This window comes from Pseudoliparis swirei, chromosome 24, assembly GCF_029220125.1.
Source record: "Pseudoliparis swirei isolate HS2019 ecotype Mariana Trench chromosome 24, NWPU_hadal_v1, whole genome shotgun sequence".
Classification (NCBI taxonomy): domain Eukaryota; kingdom Metazoa; phylum Chordata; class Actinopteri; order Perciformes; family Liparidae; genus Pseudoliparis; species Pseudoliparis swirei.
In genome coordinates this window covers 1,409,523-1,430,772 of record NC_079411.1, presented here as the reverse complement: position 1 = coordinate 1,430,772, position 21,250 = coordinate 1,409,523, and the positions used below count along the sequence as shown (strand labels likewise).

Genomic DNA, 21,250 nt, shown 5'->3' with positions numbered 1-21,250 from the left:
AAGGTGAGGAAACCGATTGCCTCAACATTTCTAAGTAAAGTAGCGCAATAATTTTAAGTTCTTAAAGCTAAAAGAAACTAAGTTTAGGCAACTCATGTAATTGCAGTAAACATTAGTATAGTTAACTTAACAATTATTAGTTAGGTTAACTTAAAAGACAACTTAAAAGATCCAAGTTATATTAAGTAAACAGTACTAATAAGAACTAGTTAACTTTAATAGTCAATGAGATCCCATTACTTAGAAATAGTGAGGAAACCGATTGCCTTAAAATGATCAAGTAAGCTGAACTAAAAACTGTAAGTTGTTGAAACAAAAGAAGGAGAACAGTTACAATGGAAGACAACGTTTATTTAGAAGAAAAACACATGTTTTAAAACTCAATCAACGTGCTTAAAACGCTGAACATGTTGCCAGATTAGGTTTTGTAACGCAGAAATATGATGAACACAGCGTTTTCGGCATTTGCTAAATTTAACTACAGAAAAACAACAAAAACAGACATTTTCTATAAAAGAGTTCTATTGGAGATAGAAGGGTGAAGTTCTCGGGCCTGACTGCACATCATGAACACATTCCCTTACGGCATCAGTAGATTTTTGAGTGATTGTATTTTAGGGTTTTTGGTCCAAGTGAGAAGCACTCTATGAATAAATTCAGAAGGTGTTCCTCACTCGTTGAGGATACTCCAAATTCAGGGGTAAATAAGTCCGAAGAGTAGCCACACGGCACGGGGAAGATTATCACGGTCACCCATCACGACTGTTCCTCCCAAAACGATGGCAGTAGTTGTAGACTCCAGGTCCAGCGAGTGAGGAGGCCACGATGTCTTCAGCACCGTCAGGGTCCCAATGGAGGTGTGGGACACGTCCAGAAGGTCATGAGAGTCCTAATAACAAGAGCAGCATAAAAAACACAATTACATGTCAAATTTCACGTTGCATTTCTATGGTAGAACACACAATGGTTACTTGGATTCTGATATTATTAGATAATCAAGTGAAAGATGCTCAGGAGTGAGTGTGATGATTAATTCATTGATCATGTGATTCACTGAATGATTGCAAAAGCTAATAATAAAGAATATGAATTATCATATTTACAAATAGGGATATTTGAATGGAACAACAATAATAGAGCAAATGTAAACAACAGAATGTAGAAGGGCCTGAGAACAGGTCGATGCAGTTGCATCACAACACGCCCCGATCAGGACCCTTTGGTGGCATCTGCTGTGTTTCCATAGAGTCAAATCGAAGCTTCACGCCATCCTAAACTCACACCTTCAATAAAGAAAGACCAATGTTTAATTCGTGGGCAACCAACCATATTCGTGGTAAACATCCACATTTCTTTGTCACTGCTGCTTCTGGGAAATGTGCTCCTACCACAGGAGGCTGAACAGGTACCTACCATCGTCAGCCGTCACACCTGCATCATATTGTCTGCTCCTGAACCTCCTGTAGCAGGAGAGCGAGCATATTGCCCAAAAGCAACAAAGAAATAGCGATAATGTTACAAGTGAAAACCCTTTTTTGGTAACAGGAGATATTAGTAGAACCCCTCTACCATCATGCAGACATGTGAAGGTGTACAGATGCCCATTTAGGTGTGATATGATTTGTAATTTTTTATTTTGAAGGCCTTTGGGTTTTGAATGGCGCGACTAGAGAGCTGCAACTGGACCTGACTGGAAAGACGGTAGATGCCACTAAAAGGGCCCCAATCAGGGATAAGTGAATCAAAAAGTATAGAAGCACTGATTGGAAGAGAAGTAGCCAATACCAAAAGATTAACAGGCAGAACACATGAGATATATTGGGCATCCTGTGGTGTGGAATTAAATAATTTTGACTAAAGTCTACTTACAAATTCTTGAAGAAGTCTGCGTTGTCATCTCCAAGGTTGACGGGAGAGCCACGGAGGACTGCTGTTCACCTCCCAGTCACATCTGTACTCTAAAAAAATATTTTAAACACACACAATTCACAAGTGTTAAAGGACAATCATTTGACAGCTCTGCATGCAATGCTGTGACACGACCTTATGAACCACATACAGAAAAATGACTGCTTGAGAAACTTACCCCAGGTGTGACTTGTTGCAGATATTCAAGTTTCTGTCCGACACTTTCCCCCTCTGGGTCTTGAACTTCTTCAGGAAGCGAGGAGTGTATTTGTCGAGATCTTTGAAGAACTCTGATTGCAACTCAGATTTTTGCTTGATAAGTGACAGAATTCAGCCAGAATCTAACGGAAAGAGAAATAAATTAAGATTTAGTCATATTAGACCTACAGTACACACATTACAACATACTACATCACACTGGGCAGAAAACTAGTGGCTTCTAGATTGAACAGATTTCATCAGCTCCCCTCATCGGCCCTTCATGGTCGTCACAGGAGACACTCTGTGAAGACATGGACTCAATCTGGCAACGCTTCCATGTGTTATGCAGTGGTGTGTAGAAGAAAATAAGCAATACTTACAATTCAATGCCAGGTTTTTCAAAGCCTACAAAAGAAACAACAAAAGCAATTAGTCAGACTGCAAATAACTCCTCGTCAAGATGCATTTTTACGGCTAAAAAGCCATCAGTTTAATGGAAGATTTCACAGACAAATATAATTAGAAATGCTTATCCTAGATATAGATAGATAGATTGAAGTCATAAATAGTCTGTAGGGAGGTTGGCAGGGAGCTTAGTTTCAAACTTGCTATTGGTTATAATGGATTTTTCATAAATATCATCACAAAAAGGAAAATGATGTAATAAAAAAAAAAAAAACGTTGTACCACATTCGCTGTGGCCGAGAAGTTCTCCATCATACGGTTTGTGGTTGAATTATTCCTCGTTACATTCAACCTAACATTGCATTCACTCTTAACTCAGTGACAGTAGCGTTGTGTGACGTAGTGCTGCGTTAATGCACACGAGTGAGACAGCCACGACGATGTCCGCCATTAACATTGTGACTCGTTTGTTTTGAACTTTTGACGGCCTAGCTAGCTTACATTAAACGCTTCGTAAAGTTAAGATTCAACTACGAATATACATATGAACAATATGGCGAAGATACGACGATGTTTACTAAGGACATGAACAGCTAAACGTTATTGAGATGCTGAAACTTACCTTAAAGTAACTCGCACACCTGCACTGCCTTCTCGCTGCCGCCAATCCGTCTCGGCCAAAGAACGTCTTCAGTGGTCGACTGCGCATGCGTATTCGAGCCGAGTGCTGCCGAGTCCGCCCGAGTTTCTTCCGAGTCCGCCTCACTCATTTTTTTAAAGTAAAGCTTACTTGAGATAATAAGTTTAATAACTTTACTCACCAAAAAGTGTTCTTTACTAAGTTTCTTAAAGTAAGGTCAACAAAGTAAGCAGAAATGAGTAAAGCTCACTAATTTTTTAAAGTAAACTTTACTATTACATTTTACAGTGTAGTTCAGATGAGTGTGAAGAAGTGTGACTTTGAGCTCTGGAGATTAAGACCTCCATGTGGAAGTGAAAGTGAAAGTTAATGGCAGGAAGCAGCAATAAACATCCTCCGCCCTGATGTCATCCGGTATAGGAGTGGGGGGGTGGGGGGGGCAAGGATGACAAACTCCCCGAGCAGCGGGTGGTGCAGGAGGTCCTTGAACCCCCCCCCCCCCCCCCCTCCCTCCTCTTCCCTCCGGAGGCTTCCCAGCTGTGCGCCCTTGGAGCCCCCGGTGGTTGCAGTGATCTATCGCCGGTGTCCGGGCCGGTTCAGTTGAGCCCGGTCCCGGAAGCAGACCTCCTTCCTCCGCCTAAACACGGAGAGCCGCTCGCGGAGGACTGGCAGCGGCCCCAGCGGCCAGAGAGGCCCCTCCGTCCCCCGGCGGAGAGGCCTCTGGGGTAACCAGCAGGTCAACGCGCGTGCGTAAACCCAAACCCCGCGTGCGTAAAAGCGACCCGACACGCGTTTCATTAGCACATTATTTTTAATCAACAGATGTTTTTTAAAGTAATTTCATGGCATATCAAAGCAAGCTAAAGGCACATTTCAACATTTAGGCCTCACACTTTTTTACTGCATAAGAAAAGTCCTGAACCACGGAGCTCCCGCAGGCCCGCGGTCCACCGGGCGGGACGCACGCGCACTAATGGCTCCTCCGCCTGGAACCGACAAATAAATAAATAAACGACCAAACACAAACACGGTAAAAGGACCAGGAGGTGGAGGAGGAGGAGGAGGAGGAGGAGGAGGAGGGATGCTCCTCTGTAAATATGAGAGAGAAAAGTGGCTTTTAATGTTTCGAATGTTTCCTTCTTTGGTCCTAAAGAAATGTCTGTGTCATCCCGAGACTCTTGAATAATAATATTGTGTCTGATGTAAATGGAAGAAGAAGAAGAAGAAGAAGAAGAAGAAGAAGAAGAAGAAGAAGAAGAAGAAGTGGAAAAAGAAGGAGAAGAAGAAAAAGAAGAAGTAGAAAAAGAAGAAGGAGAAGACATATGTCCCCAAATGTTCCTTTATTATTATTATTATTGTTATTATTATTATTAATAATAATAATAATAATAATAATGATATTATAAATATTATTATTATTATTATTATTATCATTATTATTATTATTATCATTATAATAAATTTGAGTACGAATGAATAACAGCCAATGTCGTCGGCCGGGGAAGCAGCCGGACAGAGAGCCTCTCGGCCGGCAGTGAGTGATGATATCTGTGGAGATAGAGAGCTGATAAAGGCCACCGCGCGGGGAGGAGGAGCTCTAATGGTGCAGGGGGGGGGGTGGAATCCGAACTGTCTGCGCGGTGATGGAGTGGTCTGTGTCCCCCCCCCCCCCCCACACACACACACCCTCCGGAGGCACTAATGCCCCCCAAGTTTATACACAGACAGGCAGACTTCTCATCACGTGGTCTGAGTTTATCTGAGAGGGAATATTCACCCACTCTGAGCAAAATAATCCCCTAAAGACCTCTGTGCGTGTGCGTGTGCGTGTGTGTGTGTGCGTGCGTGTGCGCGTGCGAGTGCGCGTGCCTGTGTTTCGTCACATCAGAGCAACGCGCCTCTCGGGAAGCGTCTCCTTGAGTCTCAGAAACAACACGGTGATAAATCACTGCGCGCCGTGGGCCGCATAACGACTTGTTTCCTCCGCAGTAATAACAATGGAAGTGGGGAGGCTTTAGGAGTAGATCACTACCCCCCCCCTCACCCCCCCCCCCTCCTCGAGGTTTATATGAGAAATATAGAAAACACACACATCGATCACCCGGGATACCTCCTCCTCTCCTCCTGTATACAAACTCTACCGGTCTTAATCACCCCCGGGGGTGGAGGACTGGAGGACGTCTTGCTCAAGTTCAGTCTCTCCCCCCTCCCCCCCTCTCCCCCCCCCCCCCCTCACTCATCCCCAAAAAATAAATTCGCTCTCACTTCATTTCCCACATAAATCATGAATTCCTGTGCCGGTAAAAATCGTTTGTCAGCTTCCGGTGACAGAGACCAGAAACAGAAGTCCCGTGAGGTAAACCATCCAACACGGCGGTGTGTGTGTGTGTGTGTGTGTGTGTGTGTGTGTGTGTGTGTGTGTGTGTGTGTGTGTGTGTGTGTGTGTGTGTGTGTGTGTGTGTGTGTGTGTGTGTGTGTGTGTGTGTGTGTGTGTGTGTGTGTGTGTGTGTGTGTGTGTGTGTGTGTGTGTGATGTGATATTAGAGGCTCGTCCCAAACCTTTACCGGCTCGTCCCGGATGAGGCGCGGACCTGCTCGGACACCCAGGAAAGAACAAGTGATGCTTTTATTTTGTAATTAGCTCCGTTAACAGGACCGGGGGGAGGTGCGTGTGCGCGCGCGCGCGCGTGTGTGTGTGTGTGTGGCCGGTTGCGTTCTTCTTCTTCTTCTTCTTCTTCTTCTTCTTCTTCTTCTTCTTCTTCTTCTTCTTCTTCTTCTTCTTCTTCTTCTTCTTCTTCTTCTTCTCGGCCTAATGGAGCTATTAGTGGCGAGTTATCTAAACACGCACACGCACGTTAGTTCAGCCGCGCGCGCACGGATGGCTCACAGCCACCAAGAAGCGCGAGGCTTTTTATTTTTTTTGTTTTTTTACGCACGCGGCTACAAAGAATCCGGATTTACTATTTAATTATTATATTTGTTGTTAAATGTTTACTTTTATTTTAAAAGGATCCGAGTCTAATAGATTATTGTAATTATAATAATAATAATTATTATTATTATTATTATAAACTGATCGAAGTTCGTGTTTTTACTAAATTAAATATTACATTGAAGGAAATGTGTTAAAAATAATTATTATATTACAACATTTAAACAAACTTTGGTTAATTAAAGTATTATTTTTGTGATTAAAATGAATACAAAGAATCACAGTCAGGTTTAATTTTAAAACTTTTAAATTATAAAACGGAATCCGGTTTTTAATGTTTATTAATTTGAAAATAATAATAATAATGCTAAATTAAATGCGCAATTCAATATACAAACAATCTGGAAAAGGAAAGTTTTATATTCAAAACGAGGGAGATATATATAATATTCTTAGTAAATCTTAAAGTTAAAATGCTTTCGGACTCAATATATTTTGTACAAGTTTATTTATGTAATTTCTTTTATTTACATACTATTCAAAAGTGAACATTCTTTAGTTTGAATTAATTTGTTATTTACTTAACTATAATCTACCGTTTTGTGGCATATCGTTATATGATATATGTTTAATGTTATGTTTTAATATGTATAATATGTTTAAATATGTATAATATGTTTAAATATGTTTAATATGTTTAAATATGTGTAAATATGTTTAATATGTTTAAATATGTGTAAATATGTTTAAATATGTTTAATGTTATGTTTAAATATGTTTAAATATGTTTCATGTTATGTTTAAATATGTTTACATATGTTTAAATATGTTTCATGTTATGTTTAAATATGTTTAAATATGTTTAATGTTATGTTTAAATATGTTTAAATATGTTTCATGTTATGTTTAAATATGTTTACATATGTTTAAATATGTTTCATGTTATGTTTAAATATGTTTAATGTTATGTTTAAATATGTTTAAATATGTTTCATGTTATGTTTAAATATGTTTAATGTTATGTTTAAATATGTTTAACATGCATGAATAATGTTATATGTTTAATGTTAAATGCTTAATCTCTAATGTGTATGTGTTTAATCTTTATATGTTCTAGTGGTTTGTTATATAATAAACTTTCAATTTCAACATCGATTTACAATATATTTGTGTGTTTCTTGTTGTTGTTGTTGTTGATCTTTTTATCCTAATTACTAAGTTTGTGTTTCGCTGACACTCGTTCAGACACACAGACGCGCGCACACGCACACGCGCATGGTTGGCTGAGATTATCTCTCCTCTCTCCATCCAACCGACCGGAGCCGCCTGGCGCCTCCGAGACAAGAGGGGTAGCGTTTCCTATTGTTACCTCCACACACACACACACACACACACACACACACACACACACACACACACACACACACACACACACACACACACACACACACACACAAACACACACAAACACACACACATACACATAAAGCCATACCGGGAGAGTAAGTAACCACACGAGGTTGTGACATAAAGTTATGAAGTCATAAATGAAGCATAAAGTTAAAGCCTCAAGATATATAATATAATTATCTTTAATAAACTTATTAGTATGATGTCATTATCATCCATAACAAAACCGATCTTATGTATATTTTTTGTAATATTTTACTCCAATATTATAAGAATGATATTTGTATTGGCTGTTTACTATATATATATATATATATATATATATATACACAGAGGGAATAATTGAAGTTTTTACATTTATTTGATACATGTAGGTTATTTGTATATTTATGATGAAGATACATGAAGCATATATATATATATATAGATATATACATATATATAGTACAATTCCCTTGAGCTTCAACATTAATCGTAAAATAATCATAATATATTTACAATTCAGAAATTAGTACTTTTACTTTCGTTACTTTAAGTATATTTATATGCTAATACTTCTTTACTGTGGTATAAGTACTTAATGAAGTACATGGAGTACTTCTGACTCGAAAGCCTCAAATACAACATGAGCATTAAATCTTTTAAAAAACTAAATAGTTAGATTTTCTTTTTATAATTTGTTTTAATCTTTTAATATGTTAAGTTTTGCCGTACACTTCACACTTTAAACTTCGTCTGAGTTTCACTGACTTTATCATTATTATTATTATTATTAATATATACCTATATATATAATATATATGGATATATATAGGTATATATAGGCATATATATATAGGTATACATATATATAGGTATATATATTTATATATATATATATATATATTACTTTATCTTTGCGTCAGAGATAACGGACGAACAGAAGCTCCAGGTCTCCGTCATCTCCTTCCTCCTGGCGGACGTCAGAGTCTCACTCTGCAGCCTCTTCATGGTTATGAACTCTCCCACATGTCTCACTCTCCTGTGTGTCTCACTCTCCTGTGCATCTCACTCTCTTGCGTGTCTCACTCACAAAGACAACAACCTCAGAGGTCCCAGTCATGATCCCTGAGGTTCTCCCACAAGAACCACTCATGTTCTTTAAAACTATGAAGCTCCTCCTCCTCCTGCAGGAACCAACGCTCACGAACGATGAGCCCAAGAAGCTCAAATAAATGAGTCAAACACCATCTCAGCGCGGCTGTTTCGGATCTTTGCAGCAACAGAAAAAACACAACATCCAAAGAAAAAGATCGATCTGCCATTTCAGCATATGGACAAATTCAGATCGTCCTCCCCTGAAAACGATGATCGGTCGTCTGTAAGCAGGATGCTAGGATCCATAATTCATTACAGCGACCTCTAGGGGCCGGAGTTATCATGACAGTCAGATGACATCGTATGAAGAGCGACAAAGTCAAGATGAAAGGACGAGTCGGCGGGCCAAACATGAACACACAGCGACATACAACCACAACAAAGAGATGCTAAGAGTCTTGAAACAACTACAAAACCCCAAACAGACACAAGACAACCACAAAGAGACTCAAGACAACCACAAAGAGACACAAAACAACCAAAGAGACTCGAAACAACCACAAAGAGACTCAAAACAACTACAAAGAGACACAAAACAACTACAAAGAGACTCAAAACAACCACAAAGAGAAACATAACAACTACAAAGTCACAAAACAACTACAAAGAGACTCAAAAAAACAACAAAGAGACACAAAACAACCACAACGATATGCAAAACAACCACAAAGAGACTCAAAACAACTACAAAGAGATTCAAAACAACCACAAAGAGACTCAAAACAACTACAAAGAGACTCATAACAACTACAAAGAGACACAAAACAACTACAAAGAGACTCAAAACAACTACAAAGAGACACATAACAACTACAAAGAGACACAAAACAACTACAAAGATACACTAAACAACTACAAAGAGACACAAAACAACCACAAAGAGACTCAAAACAACTACAAAGAGATTCAAAACAACTACAAAGAGACACAAAACAACCACAAAGATACTCAAAACAACTACAAAGAGACACAAAACAACTACAAAGAGATTCAAAACAACTACAAAGAGACACAAAACAACCACAAAGAGACTCAAAACAACCACAAAGAGACTCAAAACAACTACAAAGAGATTCAAAACAACTACAAAGAGACACAAAACAACCACAAAGAGACTCAAAACAACCACAAAGAGACTCAAAACAACTAAGAGACTCAAAACAACTACAATGATATTCAAAACAACCACAAAGAGACTCAAAACAACCACAAAGAGACTCAAAACAACCACAAAGAGACTCAAAACAACTAAGAGACTCAAAACAACTACAATGAGATTCAAAACAACCACAAAGAGACTCAAAACAACCACAAAGAGACTCAACGTGTTCCCGTCATGTTGCTCCAGGTTTTTTCTCTCAACAAAGTTTTGCAACTTTTTTCCAACCTTTCTGAAGTCCCTCAAGATGAGATCCTGGAGATCCTGGGAACCACCGCTTTGGAAACCCGGTCCCAGAATACCCGTCTGTCTCTCAGCTGACCCGGCTGACCTCAGAGAACCGGCCTCACTGGATTTAATGCTTATTCAAAGTGGAGTCGGTCTAAACATCACCCGGCTGTGTTTGGCCCTTTTTTTTACGACTACGACGACGATGATGATGATGATGATGATGATGATGATGATGTAGCGTAAATCTGAGATGTTTACTCCCTGTGGGAGGGGAGACCCAGGTCTGTGAGAGGCCCCCCAAGCCGGATCCACGGAGACGTCTTCATCTGTCCTTATGCTTTCTTTATTCTTCTCTTCCTCGTGAGATCATGATCTCAAAATGTGCTTTGGTGTCTTTAAAATCCCAAATGTGTGATTTGTTCAGATATTTTTTGGACTTTGACGACATTTCTCTCAAATTCTCTCGAAAAAAATGTGGTTTGAAAGTCCAGATGGAGCTTTTAATGTTAAAATAAATGACTGAAAAAGATTAAATGAAAAAATTCATGAAGTTCATCCACTGCCAGGTGTTTGGGGGTACCAGGGGACAGGGAGGAAGAGGAGGAGGAGGAGGGCAGGGGGGTGGTAGGAGAAGGAGGAGGAGGTGGACAGGGAGGAAGAGGAGGAGGAGGGGGGATGATAGGAGGAGGAGGAGGAGGGGGGGTGGCTGATAGGAGACTAAAAACGTCAGTGAGTTTTTTTCTGGAGGAATCTTAATTGCCCCCTGTGGGGGGGGGGGCTTATCGTCCCGGGGCGGTTATTAATACAAACACCCGCGATAACGAGAGTCACCGGATGACGTCACACATCACAGAGAGTTTCTAATGTGCTTCTTCCGGCCGGTATGCGTAATCAGCCCGCCTGAACCCATTCCCGGACAGGAGAGTGAGTGGAGGGGCAGCGCGTGCGTTACACACTAAAACGTCCTAAAACCTCCACGGTGCGTGGGCGCGCGGACCCCGCGCGCGCCCCACCTTCCCGAACGCTTCCCTTCCAGCCTCCACGCTGCACTTTCCATTTCGCACTCCCCTCCCCCTGGCTGACATCAGAGGGGCTGAGGCGCCGCGTCGCCTCGGCCCGGACTCCACTCCGCGTCAGTCGGGAGAGAGAGGAGAGCCGCGTGGACGCGCCCGGGACGAGAGTGCACATGTTCCGTGCGTTTTAGAGTGCCATGAGGGATTCCAGAGGCTTTACGCACCTCCGCTTCCCAAAGAAGAGGCTTTTACGCACACACACTTGTTAAGGGAAGAAGAGTGGGAAAGGAGAGGGAGAAGGAGTGGGAGAAGGAGAGGGAGAAGGAGCGCGTGCATGTTACTCGGTGGGCTTCATTTCCACGGCGCTGCAGAGCCGCAGCTGGAGGACATGATGCTGCACAGCCCGCTCACCTCCACGCCGTTTTCTGTCAAGGATATCCTGAAGCTGCAGCAGCAGGCCGGGTCCCTGGAGCTCCAGCACCGGCAGCGGCAGTTCCAAACCCCGCCGTCCTGCATGCTCGCCGGGGCCCGGGACAGCAGCCCTCCCTTCTCGGACGGAGAGGACAGCCTGGCCTACCTCGGGGCGCTGGCGGCGCGCGAGGAGGAGCGGGGGGACCCCGGCATGTCCCCGGACATGTACGTGCACCCGGGCCTGCAGGGGGCCAAGCCGGAGGCCGCGGACCCGGACGAGCAGGAGAGCAGTGAGTTGGAGACAAAAGGGCAACAAAGGGCACGCGCGTCAAGACGCAGAGCCGCTGGTTCTAAATATTAAATCTGACGTTTTCACTGCTCAGTAATTATAATAATTTGCATGTTCAGCTTCACCTGTAAGCTGCAGTCAAAATAAAGTCAGTCGTAATATATTTGAGGCCACCGGGGAGGAAAAAAATAAAGATATTGTTTGTGTTATTTCTAAGAAAAAAAAGAAATAATAATACAAATGCTGCGTCTCTTTTATTGCTTTTTATAATATTGTTATTTATCATTTAATCACGTCAGATTAGCTCAAAGTAAAACAATAATAATAAAACTTTATTTTAATATAAAGGTGCACGACACAATTATTAAAGTCAATAATTCATCTTCCGCCTCGCGCCGGACGTCATGGTGAATAAAGAGCATCAGGTGGAGGGAGTCGGTGTCCCCGCGGTACCGGAGACGGATCCGTGAAGTCTGGACCTGTCAAACACGTCCTAGGTCTTGTTATGATGTGTGGTCCACAAACCGACAATTACTTTAAAGAGGCTGTAACAGAAGTAAACACCGGCAGACACCTGGAGAATTATTCATAATATAATATGAACAAATGAAAAAGGTACGAGGTTCTTTAAAGCTGCTTGAAGTTCAAAAAGTCACTTACATTTATTTTATTTTAAATTGGCCACGTCTGTATTTTTAATCCTAAATATACAATTTGACCATATGTTGCACATTATATCTGCCATTTTTATATTATATTGTCAAATGTTTGTATTATATTGTCTAATTTGTACATTATATTGTTTATTTTTTATATTATGTTGTCTATTTTTTATATTATATTGTCTATTTTTTAAATTATATTGTCTAATTTCTTATTGTATTGTCTAATTTTTATATTTTGTTGTCAAATTTATATATCATATTTTGTATATTATATTGTCTAATTTTCATAATGTATTTTGAAAACTTTTTGTCGTGTACTGTGACTAAAATAGTTTATATTTATAGGACATTTCAAATCACAGAAAGGTTGTTTTTTTTAAGTTCTGGAAGTTTCAGAGTTGCGAATTGGTTGAATACTATTCAGTGAAATAACATTAAAGTTTAAAACCTCTCCGCGTCCCTCTCCCCTCCAGAGAGCTGCGCGCTGGCGGCCCGGGAAGAGGCGTCGGAGGGCGGGCAGGGCCACGCGGAGCGGCCGGCGGCGCAGAAGCAGCGCAGCCGCCGCCGGCCGCGGGTCCTCTTCTCCCAGGCGCAGGTGTTCGAGCTGGAGCGGCGCTTCAAGCAGCAGCGCTACCTGTCCGCGCCGGAGCGCGAGCACCTGGCCAGCACCCTGAAGCTCACCTCCAACCAGGTGAAGATCTGGTTCCAGAACCGCCGCTACAAGTGCAAGCGGCAGCGGCAGGACAAGTCCCTGGAGGCGGCGGCGGCGGGGGGCCCGCAGCAGCAGCAGCACCCTCCGCCGCCGCCCCGGCGCGTCGCCGTGCCGGTGCTGGTGCGCGACGGGAAGCCGTGTCTCGGCGGCGGGCAGAGCTATGCGGCCGCCGCCGCCCCGTACGGATCCAGCCCGTACGGTTATAACGGATACCCGGCGTACACGTACAGCAGCCCCGCGTACAACAGCAACTACAGCTGCACGTACAGCAGCCTCCCCACGCTCCCCCCGGCTGGCTCCGCCAACGCCTTCATGAACATGAACTTGGGGGCCGTGAGCGGCTTCGGCGGCTCCCCGACGCACCCGGGCACCGCGGTCACGTCGTGCCAGGGGATCCGGGCCTGGTAGCCTCAGCGCAACTATACACTGTCTCCTTTCTAAATGTATGGAGCTCTTATTGTGGCTCAGAACACAACATCTTAGAAGTGTGTCAACTTCTGTATTGTGTATATAATGGATGAGATTTTGGATTCACCGGAATGTTCGCGCACGTGTCCGGCTGTTGGACTGTAACACAGCCGAGAGGAGTGCGCTGGAGGCCGGGTGTCACGCGCGTGAACTGTCCCATGTCACGCGCGTAAACTGTGCCAGTTTGGGTGAAATGTCCTGGTCGTCCAGCAGTAGTTCGGTGCTCTGTTGGGCTGATACTGACGCACATGGGGCCAGATTTACGCACAAACGCGCGTAATTTCTCCTCATTTGAACAACAAAAAGATCATTCGTTTGTTTTTAACCTTTTGGAGACATTTAATTTGTACATTGTTTTTATTTTGGTTCGACAGAGAAATTGTTTTAGTCTATTTCACATCTATTCAAATAAATCAGAGAAAGAAGAAAAATAAAGAAAGAATTAAGGTGCGTTTGATTCTGAATTCCTATATATTTTTGGGGAATAAAATACATGCACTGTCACAGAACCGACCCCCCTCCTCTCCCCTTAAATAATGAAAAGTAATAATCATAATACAATAATTAATGCTCCCATGTGGGGGTCACATGCAGGGAGGCTCACAAACACGTCGAGGGGCCGAGCTGCTGGAGGAGGCCGGGCCACGGGGACCCTTTGTCCCGGTGCCAGGCGACGTTGAAAGGAGGAAGTTATTCTCCATTTGAGGTCCCTTTAAAGGACCCGATTAAGCACCTAAAATACTCCCGAGGAGCGAGCAGCAGCCGGGCCGGGGAGAGGGGAATAATGGCCCTTATTGGATTGCGGGACAAAAGGTGTGTGGTAGGCAGAGCCGGGCACTCAGCAAAGACAAAGGCGCGCAGGGGCCGTGAGATTGACGTCCTAATATTCCCATTTGAGGGCCCGGGCAGCGGGTTATTCTGCTGGGGAGAGAAGGTGGGGGGGGGGGGGTGGTGGAGGAAAATGTGGTCACTTTTGTTCCCCTTCAGGAGGCTTCTTTCTTGGTTTTTTTTTTTTTTTTTGTTCGCCGGAGAAAGGGCTCTCCGAAAGCCCCCCAGCCGCGAGGCTTCGGGGGCAGCCGGGCTGGAGGTGATGGCAGCGGGGAGGCGTTTGAGTGAAAGAAGGGGGTATTATTGCTACAAGTTTCACCATTTATCCCAATGTGGAACATGGACGGGAGAGTTTTCAAGGGGTGTGTGGCAAGGGGGGGGGGGGGCTTTTATGTCAGTGTTATTTCAGCTCACACCGACGCCATTCTCTCACAGGTAACAGACTAATCCTGCCCGGAACAACCGCTCACGACCCGGGATGGAGATGTGATTTTCTTCTCCACAATTGCAGTGATTTCACTGCCAAAGGTCCGTTTCACCGGAAGAAGGTGCACCGTACAGACCGAGAGGCTCATGGGGGATTCAGCTGGAACGGAAGTTATTGATTCAATGAGCTCATTTTCATCCTTTTGGTGCTCCAATTACTGGAATAATTGATGAGTCAATTAAATCTATATGTGAGTGTTGTATCAAGAGAAGACATGTGTTTGACTCGTTGCTGCTGTTCTCTGTTTTTACATATTATTGTAAATTGGACAAAAGGAGTCATTTTAATATAGTTTAATATCTTTTTTTCCTTAACTATTGTCAGTCATTTTGAAGATAACATCAAAATTGATTATGATCAAAAATAATAATGAAGGGAAACTACATGGTTGGTTTAATGAAACGTGTTTTAGGAAGTTAGAATGCATCTTTATTTAAGGTCGTGCCGAACAATGTGTCCATTAAATGTGACCATTACGCACGAAAAGATAATTTTAGATGAAACTCTTCTCTAACTTTTGTTTTCATGTTTATGGGAAAAGAAGAAAAAACAAAACAAAAAAACATGGTCACCGTTATTTTAAATGAATCCCGAGAACAAAGATGCTCGTGCACGTCGTGGTAGAAAAAAAGCATCACTTGCTGTTTTTGCCTCTGCGCGTAATTGTCCCCCCCCCCCACCCCCCCACCCCCCCACACACACACACAAAAAGCCATTCTTGTATAATTAGAGGCACACTCGTGTCCTCACGCGGGACATGAGAACGAACAGCGGGGGGGGGGGGGGGGGGGGGGCAGTGGATGACTGACAGCTCACTGAGCTCAGTCATCGTCATACATTATGTTTCAGTCTCAAACATTGTGACTTATTTGAAGTTGTTAGTTTGAAATAAGTTGTTTCCTCTCAACATTAAATGGGATTTTTATTTGTTATTATTTTTAAAGTTTAAAAAAGAAGTAGTTCCACCCTCCGTCCCCGCGGCTCCTCTTCACTCCGGAGCCGGCCGGCCGGCCTCTGGCTCCGGGGGAACGGGTCCGTCTGAGCCGTTAGCAGCTAATGGAGGATCAGTGAGAGGTAAACAGGCCGATAAGTGGGGGGGGGGGGGGGAGAGCAGACAGAGAGGCGGCAGGTAGACCTGCTGGGCAAACAATAACAACAACAACAACAACAACAACAAAAGTCATTAATGATGATGAAAACTATACAACACAAATAATACAAGTAAAGGTATATGAATTACACAAAACAACCACAATGGTCATAATGATAACTGTGAAGATAAAAATAATGACACAAATAATAATAATTACAAAAAAACAATAATGGTAATATTGATAACTGTCACATTAAAAATAATGACGCAAATAATGATAAAATAGTTATAATCCAAATAATAATAATAATATTAGGAAGTTGAAGAAGAACAATAATCATCATCCTTGTGAGCTCAATAATAACTAATAATCTATATTTTGCATTTAAAGAAGAATGTTGATTTTTGGATTTGAAAAAAAAAGTATTTTGTCCTATTATTCTTATTATTTAGCACAATTAAATGAATCACACCGGTTATCTCTAAACATATTTAACCCTCTGATCTCTGGGATTGAATGTTTCTACTGACTCTCACATTACTGACATTTGAGATTAATGACTGATTACATTATTCTACAGGTGGAATAGAGCAGCGTGGAGAAATAAAGACAAATAAAGTTATCATTGTTCTTTGTGTTCCTTTGAGCTTCTGGACTGACAGGATGGATCATTGGATAAAACACATGATCCTCTGAACTAAAGAAGATAAAGACTAACTGCTTGTTTCTTTATTGTTATTCTGTTTTTATACCTTAAAGCTGATTCTCACTCCGGATCGATCACTCCATCACCGACTGATCAATATCTGTGATCCTCCAACTCTGATTGGCTGAATCTCACCTCGAGATTCTACCTCAGACGATTAAAGGAAGAGAGAGAGAGAGAGAGAGAGAGGGAGGGAGAGAGAGAGAGAGCAAGATAGAGAGAGAGAGAGAGACGGTATATATATATGTATATATGTATATATATGTATATATATTTGTATATGTATAATGTATATATACATATATTCTAATATAAATATAAATATATATATTATCTAATATACATATATATATTCTAATATATATATATTATGTATTTATATTAGAATATATATATATAAATATTAGAATATATATTCTAATATAAATATATATCCTAATCTGACGTCTATCAACAGGATTTGTTTCACGTGTGCACTAAATCCTCACTGGACACACACACACACACACACACACAAACTTGTACCAAGTGACGTAATTTTATTGTGGAGCAAAAAAATAGAAAAACCCAGACAGATTCTCAGAGTGTTAAACATGTTTTTATAATAAAAGATAAAGACGCTTCAAACTCTTCAAACAGACGTCATCAGCTCAACGTGATGGTCCTGCCTCCTCTGGACTTCTGTCATCACACACATGCTGGAGGAGCAGGAGCAGAAGGAGCAGGAGCAGGGGGCGGAGCAGGAGCATGAGGAGCAGGAGCATGAGGAGCAGGGGCAGGGGGAGGAGCAGGAGCAGAAGGAGCAGGGGCAGGGGGAGGAGCAGGAGCAGGAGCAGGGGGAGCAGGAGGAGCAGGAGGTGCCGCTCGTACAGGCTCTCCTGATTGGCCACGTAAAGGAGCGACAGGCCCAGACAGGCAGCTTCACCCCCCCACATGGGCCGTTACTACGGCAACCAGACCAGCAGGACTTGTACACCATGTGTACCTCAAGACCTGATCCGGTCCAGACCGGTTCCTCCTGACTCACGGTCACGGCGGAGGCTCCAGAGCGGATCCTCGATGAGAACCCCCCCATTGAACCCCTGAAGTGCCCCCCCATGATCTTCTTGAGTCATCGCGCTGACGTCACGGGTTTCGCAACAGACGTCGATGTTTGGAGACGTCTTTAATAATCAACCCCCCCCCCCCTGAGAGTCCTGGGATGGGAGGCCAGAGAGAGAGAGAGAGAGAGAGAGAGAGAGAGAGAGAGAGAGAGAGCTCGTCCATCAACCCCAGACATCTAAATATTTATCCTGCGCTCCACGTTTATCCGTTTGGGCCGGTGCCGCTTCTTCTTTTTTTTTTTTAAACGTTGCGTTTCTGGGAAGAAACTCGAGTCTACGATGTTTACGCAGCGCGAGACGCGGCGGGATTTATCCCCGGCTGTCAGGCGGCGCAATAAACACGCATAAATCCGCGAATTTTTGTTTTGTTCGCCTGAAAATCATCAGAACCATTAAAGTGAGTTCAGAAACCAGCAGCTGGAAAAACCCGAGCGGCCGGACTCCCACCGGCAGTCCGCTGCCGCGAGCCCTCGAGCAAGGCGCTCAGAGCGGCGAGGCCGATGAGCCGATCGGCTCCGCGTGGACACGGGAGAGGAGACGCCACAGGAGCTCCTGGAGGGCATCAGTGTCATGATGACCAACAGAATTGAGTCAAGTGGTTCACTATTATAGTTAAGAAGTTTATTAAATGTAGAAGACGCTTTAAGGAGGTGAAGTTGCTCCACGTTGATGAACGGTGGAGCGGTTTGTGTTATCGTTATATATTTCGGGGCCTCTTTTATGTTTATGTAATAACTCAAAATCACTAAACTAAACTAAAATGAGTTACGGCGCCATTCAGAATTTGGATGTTCCAAAAAAGAAGAAAAAAAGACCCAAATTATTGTGATTTTGCAACAGATAGCGAAGCATCGCCATGACGACGAGGGACAAATATCAACGTTCCACTGAGGACATCCTCTGACTCTACAGACCATAATGTACTAACAGAGACTTCTATACAACCAGAGGAGCCCCCTGGTGGTCAGGAGAGAGAATGCAGCTTTAAACACATGAAGCATAGACTTCTATACAACCAGAGGAGCCCCCTGGTGGTCAGGAGAGAGAATGCAGCTTTAAACACATGAGGCATAGACTTCTATACAACCAGAGGAGCCCCCTGGTGGTCAGGAGAGAGAATGTTTTTGGCCTCTAGTCTAACAGATGTACATTAATGCAACAGTTTCTTTTAATGGAGTCTATCGTCGTTGGTGGTTTCAGGGTGTGTTACTCTGAAGAGGCCCGACTGTAAAACACTTCATAAAACCTGTGTGTGTGTGTGGGGGGGGCTCACGCCGCGGCGCTAATCTGAATTATGATTAATGCTGTTTGCACTAATACTTTGCGGTTGTGCGTCGGGATCGTCTGTATATATGATGGAGAGATTAGAAACGCTGAAGAACACAAACACACACTCACATACACTCACACACACACACACACACACACACACACACAGACACACTCACACACAGACACACTCACACACACACACACACACACACAGACACACACACACACACACGGCGGTAGTTGTTAAAGGTGATTTGTTTTTCCCTCCCCACACACGAACGCACACGCCTGATTGTTGACCTTGGCTCTGACCGGCCGCCATGCGTCCCCCCCAGACCGGGACCCTGACCTCTGACCTCACACACGCCGAGACCTTTCCTCACCGACTTAATGGGTCGCCTTACGTTTCAGTGAAGCTGAAAAGAAACAGGGGGGGGGGGGGGGGGTAAGGTTAGACGAGGTGAAAGATCTGAGCTTGTCGGCCGCGGGGGGATGACAACAAACAGGGGGGGGGGGGGGCTCCAAGTGAAACGGGATCCCCAGCGAAGTGGGGAGGTGGAGGTGCTGCTCCGGAGTCCTGTCAGCTCTACGGAAAGCCGGAGGACACCACACACTCACAATGGAGAACATGACGTCATCGGTTTGTGTTCATTCATTTCAGATCGTTAAAGTAATTAGATTTAGAATAATTCCTTTTTTTAAAAGAACATTTTTAAGGTCGGGTGCTCTAGAAAACTAAAATAAATCTTCACACGTGTGGAACAGGAAGCAGCACGTGTGTAAAGCAGTTCTTCATCATCATCTGTTGCTGCTAATTGAATAATTGAGGGTTCGTTAGCAACACTAAACACGTCATAATCAAACCGGATCCCAGGTCGCCTTCCGACGTGCAGCAGCGCCCCCTGCTGGCGGCTCGAGGCTACTGCAGCCGCGTGCTGCTCGTGTGTTCCTGGGTTGGTGAAGAAGCTTTTATTAAACAAAGAAGTTAAAAAGGACAAAGTTAGTGTAAAGAAACTAAGTTTGGATTAATTGTACATGTAGAGAGTTTGAATCATTGACTTTTTGACTTAATGGAAAAGAAATATTTTATTATGTATCACATTTATATTTAGTAGACAATAATATAGCAAATACATTTTTAAAAATAAATTATGAAAAATGCTTCCTACATTTGAGAGAAAGCTAAAGTTGAAAATCTAAAAATAAATTTAAAAAACGGTATTAAAAATACAATTAGTAGTAAAGTAAAATGCTGAAGTAAAAGTAAAGAAACAATATTAAGAAATAGAAAGATAAACCGACCCAGATGATCTGGACGCTTTTAGAAATGAAAAAATAAACGTGAATCTCAAAGGCCATAAAACAAAAACTGTGGTTTCTAGGAAGCAAGGGAGCAAGGAGAGGAATAAGGACGAGGAGCCAGCACCAAGAGAAGACTCTGCTTCTGCGAGGAGCTGCCGAGCGACATTATTTACAATTCACAAAACACAGGAGTCTTTTTCACATGATCGTTCGTCATCTAAACAACAACAACAACAAGTTTACGTCTCAGTCTTTGGTTCATACTCCAGGTTATTGACTGAATCCGTTCCAGCGACGTCTCCATAGAAACCTTCCAGGATTTTATTTTAACAACTCGACACATTATTTTGAAAAGTATCATCTATATTTATATATACAATTTACTCGTCAAAAACACCAGATTTCCTCTCTGAGGGTGTTTTAGTCGTTGTGCGTTGGATGTCTGGCGGCTAAAAGAAGGCGGGGCTTAAGTTATTCTGCATACTTTTACTATCAGTTATTATCTTTAACGTTATTATATTTCACGTTATTATATTTCACGGTCTCGATAACGAGGTTCAGTAACAGGAAGCTGCGTTTTGAAGAAAATAAAACATAAAAGTGTCTGAGGACAAAACTTTTGTTCCTTCTGTCATAAACTTTGAGGTAATTTAATCTTCTTCCACACAAACGACGTGGAAGAAGTGAAGTCTGAGATGTGGAGGGAGGAAGGAAGGAAGGGAGGAAAGATGGAAGGAAGGAGGAAGGAATGGAGATGTGAGTGCATTTAAAAACACAAACACACACACATACAGGAAGAAAGGATGGTCGGAAGGAAGGGACTGAGGGAGGGAGGAAGGAATGGAGTCTGAGATGTGAGCGCATTTGAAAACACACAC

The 21,250-nt window shown here is 42.8% G+C and overlaps 1 protein-coding gene and 1 long non-coding RNA gene across 3 annotated transcripts; one reads left to right on the top strand and one right to left on the bottom strand.

Annotated features, from left to right (window-relative positions):
* Nucleotides 1-330: 330 nt before the first annotated feature.
* LOC130190334 (uncharacterized) lies at nucleotides 331-3,404 on the bottom strand. Of its 2 annotated transcripts, none has more exons than XR_008830944.1 (5): nucleotides 3,137-3,404; nucleotides 2,490-2,514; nucleotides 2,087-2,249; nucleotides 1,870-1,958; nucleotides 331-1,283 (listed from the first exon to the last, which is right to left on the bottom strand). It is a non-coding gene; the product is annotated as an uncharacterized LOC130190334 (long non-coding RNA). The 2 variants fall into 2 exon arrangements; XR_008830945.1 differs by having other exon boundaries at nucleotides 331-889.
* A 7,626-nt stretch (nucleotides 3,405-11,030) lies between these two features.
* LOC130190319 (homeobox protein Nkx-2.5-like) lies at nucleotides 11,031-14,030 on the top strand. Its single transcript, XM_056409650.1, has 2 exons — nucleotides 11,031-11,736; nucleotides 12,874-14,030. The coding sequence occupies exons 1-2, from the start codon at nucleotides 11,370-11,372 to the stop codon at nucleotides 13,518-13,520; spliced, it is 1,014 nt and encodes a 337-aa protein (XP_056265625.1). The 5' UTR covers nucleotides 11,031-11,369; the 3' UTR covers nucleotides 13,521-14,030.
* The last annotated feature ends 7,220 nt before the right edge of the window (nucleotides 14,031-21,250 follow it).

Excerpts from the sequence above, each read along its gene's own strand:
- LOC130190319 (XM_056409650.1), top strand. The coding sequence starts at position 11,370 with ATGTTACTCGGTGGGCTTCATTTCCACGGCGCTGCAGAGCCGCAGCTG. Across the intron at positions 11,737-12,873 it reads CCCGGACGAGCAGGAGAGCA|AGAGCTGCGCGCTGGCGGCC; the intron begins GTGAGTTGGAGA and ends TCTCCCCTCCAG.